General features: G+C 43.7%; 1 protein-coding gene across 1 annotated transcript; it reads left to right on the top strand.

Moving 5' to 3' along the window:
* Positions 1-2,967: 2,967 nt before the first annotated feature.
* On the top strand, positions 2,968-9,399 carry vcpip1 (valosin containing protein (p97)/p47 complex interacting protein 1; the record flags this gene model as incomplete). Its single annotated transcript, XM_080503478.1, has 3 exons — positions 2,968-5,701; positions 7,996-8,082; positions 8,606-9,399. The coding sequence occupies exons 1-3, from the start codon at positions 3,061-3,063 to the stop codon at positions 9,397-9,399; spliced, it is 3,522 nt and encodes a 1,173-aa protein (XP_080359604.1). The 5' UTR covers positions 2,968-3,060.
* Positions 9,400-9,482: the final 83 nt, after the last annotated feature.

Below are 9,482 nucleotides of genomic sequence, written 5' to 3'. Positions count from 1 at the left end.
ACTCACACAGGGCACATGAACAAAATATGAAACATAACTATACATTTAAAAAAAAATCGGGGCCAAGCTTTCTGGTAACTAAACAATCTCTTTTGAGAATACATTGTGCCAACCTACTGTGTTCAGTCAGATATCTGAACAAATTGCTTTTCAATAGTCATTGAAAGGAAATAATTTATTTTCAAAGAGTTTTGACATTTCTGAAGAATAACATGAATATTAGTTTTAAAATACATTTATCATTTACTTTCATGTATTCCATGTTTTTCTTATGAGAATTATTTTCTGCCTATTATATTCTAATACAAGGAAAATTGCAGCTTTAAAGTGTTTGAAGACATGGATGTAAAGCAAAATAAAGTTGCATTGTCAATATGTCCGTTTTTTTTTTACTTTACTTGCAAATGCACATTAACTGTTCATTCTGCTCAGCGCAGATGTTTCTAGCGTAATGTTGTTTGTACCTTCATGTTTTATGCATTTTTCCTTCTGTGTTTATTTAAGAATAATATGGAGGTTTAGGGTGTGTGTGGGTGGAGGTCTCATAAGAACAATGCTGTCAGGAAGTACAACCACAGACAAGATAAACAGACTGGAGCGGCGTTCGTGACGGTGCAGCAGCAGATGTTTATCTGTTCTCTGTGGTTATTAGAACAAAAAAAGAAAAAAAAACCCGGTGAGAGCTCATCATCACACTTCCTTCACTGCAACAGACGAGTCTTGTGGGTTTCTGCTCTGCAGCCTCCACACCATGAGTCCTGAGCTTCTTTTTATTAACACAACAGGTACTACTGTTCTTCAGTGAGAGAAATCTGTCTTCTGACAGATTTACTTTTTATTGTGTTTCACCCATACCATCCTATTGTTTTCTATCAGTGCTCCTCAATTCATCTTGAAATCTTTGAACAGAATCTAAAGAGTAACTGTGTTTGCTAATAACTTTACAGTATTATCGTTGTTGTTGTTGTTGTAATTGTTGTTGTTGAGAAGGTCAACTGGTTGAAGTGGGTGTTTGCGCATTTTGTACATCAAATGGAATACAAAGAAAGAAAGAAAGAAAGAAAGAAAAGGCAAAATACAAAGGCTTTCAATACTTTTTTATTGTAAATCTTTTTCCTGTTTGTTACAAAATACTGGCTAAAAAAAAAAGAAAAGAAAAGAATATACAAAATTATAAAAATATTTTAAAGTACTGTAGTCAGTATCTTACCTACAAAAATATCATACACAGAGCAGCTTGACGAATTCTTCAAAGCTCGAAAATATTTTTTTTAAATGTATGTTTGAAATTGATTTTCAAAACACTGCTGTTAGTTATTTATTATTGTTATCCTATTTTGATGCATTATGAATTCATTGGTATTATCACTGAACTGTCTTCGGTTAAGTTGTGACAAAGAAATACCTGGAAGCAATATTCTTAAAAATAACATTTAACTGTATATTGGAATTTGATTAAATAGCGATTATAAATATGGAATAAAAACAAGCCATGAAAAGGCCAGAAAACCTTACATAGTTGAAAGGACAATCCTCACATGACTTCAGAAGTTTTATTAAATCAAAAGGAAACAAAAAAGGCACAATCATAAACTGGGCCACCTGGACGTTTTAAAGAAAAACAATTTATACATATAATTTTGATAAGAATTGGTATATATGTATTATATTGTAGTATTTTATATGTGTTGTTTATATAGTATGTGACCACTTTGAGTCGGTTTAAGTTGTGTACGTGTACATTAAACGAATTGTCAATGAACCCACAAAATGTATCAAAAAAAAAAAAAGATATAAATATACGACTGGCTTTTACAACGAAGTTAATTTAAAATGTCTTTATTTGTTTCTTCATTTTAGCCAGTGCACTCTGGCGTTCTCTTTGCTGAGATGTACAAGGCCGCCACTTTGTGGCTTGTCAGATAAGGTGCAGGTACTTATTTTTGAAATAGGACTGTTCATTGAATGTTATCTTTTCATGTAGACTTGTTTTGTTTTGACAGGTTCAGGTGTCGATTAACAACTCGCACTGTTTGAGTTTGGGTCACAAAGTGAAATTTTGTCACTGTAATCAAACATTATATGTCCTTTATTCAAATTCCGATTATCAAAAACGTTACGTTAAGTTAGTTAATTAGGAAAAAATAACCTGCCGTAAACCAGTCACTCGTTACTGCAGCGTTAATACTTATCAAGTTCCTAACTGTAAGAAAAAACAACAACAAACAAACACATTTATGAATCGAATTGATTGAATAGGAGCTTTCGATTCAAAATAATCGTCCGCTGAACTATGTCGTGTTGAACTCGTGGACTTTATCCTTTGCCTGTTTCAGATCAGTGCATTGTTCCTTCCAACGATCATTTAATTATCTTGATTAATATTCACGATCGTTAATATTCACGATCGGTGGCGCTTCGCACCTATGCTGGCCAGAAACTCCTGCAGCGACAACCTGGAGCTCAGCAGATTGATTGACCCACATCGCACAAACATGCAGATCATACAATTAAGCAGGTAAACCAGCGCCACAAGGTACGTTTAATTAAGCGAGGGGGGGGGGACCCCGTGAAACAATGAGAAACAATCTTTCCATCCAGCCCAAGCTGTCATGAGTTTGCTGGATTGACTTCCTTACACAACAAAACGTAGCTACGACGCGTTGCATTCTGGGGAATGAAGTAATTCAAACTTCCATATTGCTTGATTACATCATTTAACCAAGATTAACAATTTTCCCGAGTGATATGCATATAGAGTTAAAGTATTTTTATTTCACGAATGTGAAATACTGGCTTGTTTTGAATCCGCCGTTGTAGACACTTGAACTTCCTTCGTCACGCAGGGACTACAAATCCCAGAGTCTGACGTGATTGCGTAGTTACGTTTAGCAACGGTCAGTTGCTAAAGAAAAAAAACTGCCGCTTCCGTGTTGTTCCTGTGTTATTTTGGCAAATAACTATCGTTAGGTGAGTCCAAGCTCGTCTGACAGCTGCGCCGGAGTGTGATTATCATGATTTTGTAAAGCTGACACACAGTCTCAGCTATTCTCACCCGAAATGTCGTTGCTGCAGAGCTCAAAGAAAAAAGACAAGCGTATTTTGTCTGGTATCTGCCCGGACCCGAAATGTCAGGCGAGGCTTTTCTTCCCCGCGTACGGCTCCATTAGCATCGAGTGCACGGAGTGTGGTCAGCGCCACGAGCAGAAAAACCTGCTAAATGTCGAAGAAGTGACGGATCCAGATGTTGTGCTTCACAATCTGCTCAGAAACGCCCTGCTCGGCGTCACCGGGGCCCCGAAGAAGGGGACCGAGCTGGTGAAGGTAATGGGGCTCTCTAATTACCACTGCAAACTGCTGTCACCGGTGCTCACCAGGTATGGCATGGACAAGCAAACGGGCAAAGCTAAGCTGCTGAGAGACATGAACCAAGGTGAGATGTTTGACTGCTCTCTCCTGGGAGACAGAGCTTTCCTCATTGAGCCGGACCATGTTTCCACCATGGGCTATGGCAAGGACCGGTCAGGGAGCCTCATATACCTTCATGACACTCTGGAGGAGGTGAAGAAAGCCAACGGCAACAGGGAGTGTCTCATCCCAGTCCATGTAGATGGAGACGGGCACTGCCTGGTCCACGCCGTGTCCAGAGCGCTGGTGGGCAGAGAACTGTTCTGGCATGCCCTGAGAGAAAACCTGAAACAGAACTTCAAGCAGAACCTAGACCGCTATAAGGCCCTCTTTCAGGATTTTATCGATGCTGCAGAGTGGGAGGACATCATCAATGAGTGTGATCCCCTGTTCATCCCGCCTGAAGGTGTGCCACTTGGACTACGCAATATCCACATATTTGGGCTAGCCAACGTCCTCCACCGACCCATCATCCTGCTGGACTCCCTCAGTGGCATGAGGAGCTCCGGGGACTATTCAGCTACCTTCTTGCCTGGGCTTGTGGCTGAAGAGCAATGCAGAGGGAAAGACGAGAAACTGAACAAGCCTATTTGCATTGCATGGAGCAGCTCCGGGAGGAACCATTACATCCCTCTGGTGGGAATCAAGAACATGGTGCTGCCAAAGTTGCCAGCCCGACTGCTCCCAAAGGCCTGGGGTGTTCCCCAGGAGCTCATCAAAAAGTACATCAAACTGGAATCGGATGGGAGCTGCGTTATTGGCGGCGACCGCAGCCTCCAGGACAAATATCTGATGAGACTGGTTAACGCCATGGAGGAGGTTTTCATGGAGAAGCATAGCATTCATCCATCACTTGTGGCTGATGTGCACCAATATGTCTACAGACGGACCGGTGTGATCGGCATCCAGCCCGAAGAGGTGACTGAGGCAGCGAAGAAGTCTGTGATGGAAAACCGTCTGCACCGCTGCTTGATCTGTGGTGCTCTCTCTGAGCTACATGTGCCTCCTGAGTGGCTGATTCCAGGTGGAAAGCTCTACAACTTAGCCAAATCCACCCATGGCCAATTACGCCCTGACAAGAACTACAGCTTCCCCCTCAATAATGTGGTTTGCTCCTATGACCCCCAGAGAGATGTCCTCCTCCCAGATTACAAACTGAGCTCCCTGAACACCTGCAACTGGTGCCATGGCACATCAGTGCGCCACATCCGTGGCGATGGGTCCGTGGTTTATCTGGACGGCGATAGAACCAACACTCGCTCCCAGGGTGGGAAATGTGGGTGTGGTTTCAAACATTACTGGGAGGGAAAGGAGTACGACAACCTCCCTGAAGCCTTCCCCATCACACTTGAGTGGGGGGGTCGAGTGGTGCGAGAAACGGTGTACTGGTTCCAGTATGAGGCAGACCCATCACTGAACAGCAATGTGTACGACGTTGCCATGAAGCTGGTGACCAAGCACTTCCCAGGTGAGTTTGGCAGTGAGATCCTGGTGCAGAAAGTGGTGAACACTATCCTCCATCACACTGCCAAGAAAAACCCTGACGAATACAACCCAGTGTCCATAGACGGCGCTCATGTCCAGCGGCTCACTGACACAACAGACGCGCAGCAGGTGGCAGACCCACAGCCGCCGACAAAGATCATCCTAACGGGTCAGAAAGCAAAAACTCTGCACAAAGAGGAACTGACGATGAGCCAAGCAGAGCGCAGCATCCAGCAGAGCATCAGTGAGCAGGCCTTCGTCACTCAGAAGAAACGCACTGACAAACTGAAGCAGGAGCAAAAAGGCCGGTCGTCTTCCTCCGGTGGGTCTCCCGAAAACTCTTCCTCCTCCGCTCCAGCCACACCCACTAAATCCTCCTCCTCGCCTTCCTCGTCCAATAAGGAGAAGAAGATCCGTGTTACGACCAGTGACGGCAGGCAGGCCATGTTGACCCTGCAGGCTCATACTACCTTCTCAGAGCTGCAAAGGAGCATCGCCAACCAGTTTGGCCTGCCACCAGTCCAGCAGTGTATCCGCTATGGCTTCCCACCAAAAGAACTGATACACCCCAAGGATGGCGAAGAGAACGAGCCAGTGGCGCTGCAGCATGGAGACAGGGTGACGGTGGAGATACTCCGGGGCCCCGAGGACAAGAGCCCCGCTGCTTCGATACCACGAGCCTCCAGCTCACACTCCGCGTTGCACGCGGTGCAGGACCCGGTGACGTCTGGCAGGATGAGCAGCAGGGAACTCCAGGACAGCATCGACCTTGAGATGTCATCCCTCTGTCTCCTAGCAACCTTGATGGGTAAGACTATTTTATGAGTGTCACTTGTGGGCCACATCTACCAGAAGTAGAGCAATGCAACTTCAAAGAAAAACACTTTGTGAGTTTTGAGAAACTTTCAGTTGTGGATCAGTAACATGAGGGCAGACCTTTTTTATCAAGAAAACATTTGATTCATTCCACAATGAAAAAATTCAGTAACCACAGCAGCTCCACTTTGCACAAATGCAATGGGGGGGGGGGGGGGGATAATGAATAGACATGAATTTATTATATATTTTCAAATGTTCTGATATTGAAAAGTATGAATTATTGACAGATTAACAAAAAAAGATACAATAATAATTTATTTACAGACAGTAAAAGGAAACACACATTTTCAGCCAGCCTGATTCTTTAAATCATGTTTGCACAATCTCATCTCTGATAGTATGTCAATTTTCAGATTGACCAGAACAATGACTTCATATGGTATACAACATAAGTGAAAAATCGCTTTAAAAAAATGCCTGTAATTTTTTATTGGATTAACTTAACATTTTGATAAATAACTAGCTATCAAATAGAGTTGTGGTTCAAAGCCTCGAGTTAAATTGAAATCTTTTGAATCATTAACCCAAATTTGACCTTGTATTAACCTTGTTTCAGGTTTAAAGGGAGCATTTTCTAAAGAGTAGGATCAAAACTGTTTAAAGTTTGCTGTACAAAATTACTCTCTTTTCAAAACGTGTACAGTTTAATCCACGGATCACAAAGTATCTAAGTAAATAAAAAAATTAGGAAGTGCAGGTAATTTAAAAACCAAAGAGTCATTTTGTTATTAATAATATGGAATATAATGGCAGTGCAAATAGTGGTATGTTGATGATCAATGTTGTCTTTGCACAAGTGTCACCACTTCTTCTATACTTGATACTGTCATCACATCTCGCATTCAAGCTGCTGCTTTTTTTTTTATTTAAGTAAATTATTTTTTAATAGATTTTCTTCATTAACCAAACGACCGGAAATGATTCACATTACAAAGCCACAGAACAATTTACACAAAGCACCTGCATTAACAAATAAATGCAATAGTGTCACTTGCTTTATAGTCAAGCCATTTTATAAAACTTTTCTAAAATGTATTATCTTTTAGCCTGAAATGAGTCTATTTCTCTATCAGATGAATCTCTTGTACAATATATCCAGCTACTGTTCTTGTTTTGAGGCATTTACATTAATCTAATTCCTGGTGGATGTTTTGCTGTTGGCAGCAAGTACGACATCCATGCTGCTTCTTCAGAACTGCATTGTTCCCCTATTTGCTTGACAGTTTTGAGATCTGTGTAATTGTTTAATTTTGTTCAGCAATATGGGTAGAAGATATGAAACCAGAGCGACTGCACTCTGCTGGTGTAGTCTCTCAGGCTCTGCATCACATGTCCCCAGTGGTTTCTGATTGGACATGGATGGCGAGTGAACAACAAACTGTATCGACTCACAAGATACTTGAGGCGCCGAGGCCTTGGATTGTTCGCCCCAAATCTATCTCGAAAATAATCTGCGTGCGTACATTGGGGAATGTGTTGACTTGGGGCATCTCGTCCCCTCCCCGTCTCAGCTGCCCACATGGTCAAAGATCGCAGCCACGTCCAGATAAACAGATCAGCCAGGCCAACATGTAGCATGAGCCAGAGTGTCTGTTGATCGTCACAAATGTTTCACCTGCACTCTGAATGCTCAGCAAGACCTGATGGAGTCTCTCCCCTCATGTTCAATAATCCTCATGTCTTAGAAAACAAATCTTCCACGCAGCAGTTATGTCCATAACCCTAAAAAAAAAACAACATACAATGCAAAGTTAAGAATGACCTGCTAAATGCTGAGCAGCATATCTTAAGGCACCATCTTGCTCCTTTTTCACCATCCTCCTCTCACGGTCTATATAAAGACTGAACAGATCGCTTTTCCAATCCGCCAAAGCTGTTGTCACATCAGCAGATTTTAGCAGCAATACTGAGAAGTGTAAGATTCGTATGGGCGCCAAACCAAGAACAAACTGAAACTGGAAAAAAAAAGTAGTGTTTTTTGTTGTTGTTGTTTTTTTTTCTGTTTTACTTAGATCAGAAATGTAATGTTCCAGATTTTAATTTCACTTTGGCGTTTTCATCAGCTGCAATCTCTGCTTCTGTTAAAATATGTGCTGCTGGTCGACATCATAAAGATATACCGTTACACAATGAACCTGACACGTGTTCGGCTGTTGACGTATTAACTGAGTCTTAACTGGTTTGTCCTTATCACATTTTTTTTCATTCGTGTCTTTCGCCTAGGTGAAGATGTTTGGTCGTATGCAAGGAAGCTGCCACACTTATTCCAGCAGGGGGGTGTCTTTTACAATATTGTCAAGAAAGACATGGGTGAGTTTGCTTTCATCAATGTTACCTGAGCCACAAACTGTATTTTCTGGGGTTCAAACTTCAAGTTTGTTTCAAGTCAGCCAGTACCTTTGAATCTTTCATGCTACATTATTCAAATTATGATCTGTCAAAAACTTGCATATATGAAAGCATTATATTTTATGCCTTTTTTTATAGCATGAACCACTCTCAGAAATACTCAGTACATTTTATTGTGTGGTTATTTAATAATAAAATGGTCTTTAAAATCGCTTGGGAATATCCATTATTGTAAGTTTACATGAACTTTATGTGACACTTGTTTTTCCCCCATACATAGCCAAAAATGTAATTCCATCGACTTTTACTGTTTGAGCAGCAATAATTCCTCAGTTGTTTCCCACCATGGGAGAAAATGGGAATTTATATTTTAGTCATCGTTGATGGGGTATTTTGTGTCCCACTTGTAAATATACTCATGAGTCATTTCATTTATTACGGTGCACGATGTCTGAGGCATTCTCCAAATCATCCTCTCTTTCAGGTCTGATGGACGGGAAGCACTGCACGCTGCCTCACCTCACGGGGAAAACCTTTGTGTATAATGCAGCAGAGGAGCGCCTGGAGCTTTGTGTTGACGCCGCCGGCCACTTTCCTGTCGGCCCCGATGTGGAGGAGCTGGTAAAGGACGCGTTGGTGCAGCTGCGCTCGGAGACGGCCTCCCGGGGCAGCAGGGAAGGGAGCCCCTCCCACGGCGCTCTGCGGCTGGGCAGCGGCGGCGTTGTTCGTAAGAAGGAGCAGCTGCAGAGCGTCACCGCCTTCCAGGGTAAAGGCCACTCCCTTGGCAGCGCTGGAGGCTCGTCCCCGCCAGAGCACCGGCCGATTACGCGCCAGCACAGCAGCGGTGTGGATCTCAGTGCCAGTGTGTCTCGGGGACCCCCGGACCTGTCGGACATCCCCGAGGACACCACCAGGGAGCTGGTCCGTATGGCTCCGGGCTTTGTCACTATGAAGGACGGCCGCGGCCTCGACCCCAGCCTGATGGAGCAGCAGCGGCGAAAGCTGCAGGAGATGGTCTCGTCCATTCAGGCCTCCATGGAGCGCCACCTGAAAGAGCAGCAGAGCACTTCTGGCGTTGGGGATGGGGCCAGCCAGGAGCGGACAACCGGGACTAAAACTAACACGGGCCAGTCGGCTTCTGCTGTCGACCACAAACCTTCGCCTCCAGCGGGGGCGACGGCCGCCAGTAAACTGGAGGAGAAGGTGGAGGATCCAGAGGAGATGGAGAGCCAGGACGCGGAGCAGAGCACTGCCACTGAACCCATGGATCACTCCTGATTCTGAGCTTCAGCATCACCATGTCCCCGCCCCATCTGGCTGGCGTCTGTGGGTCGTAACGCCTCAGGTCGCATCCTAAAGCT

The sequence above is a fragment of the Blennius ocellaris genome (assembly GCF_963422515.1).
Source record: "Blennius ocellaris genome assembly, chromosome: 10".
In the NCBI taxonomy this organism is placed as follows: Eukaryota; Metazoa; Chordata; class Actinopteri; order Blenniiformes; family Blenniidae; genus Blennius; species Blennius ocellaris.
Note: the sequence above shows the minus strand (reverse complement) of the source record. Positions and strands in the feature narration are given on the sequence as shown.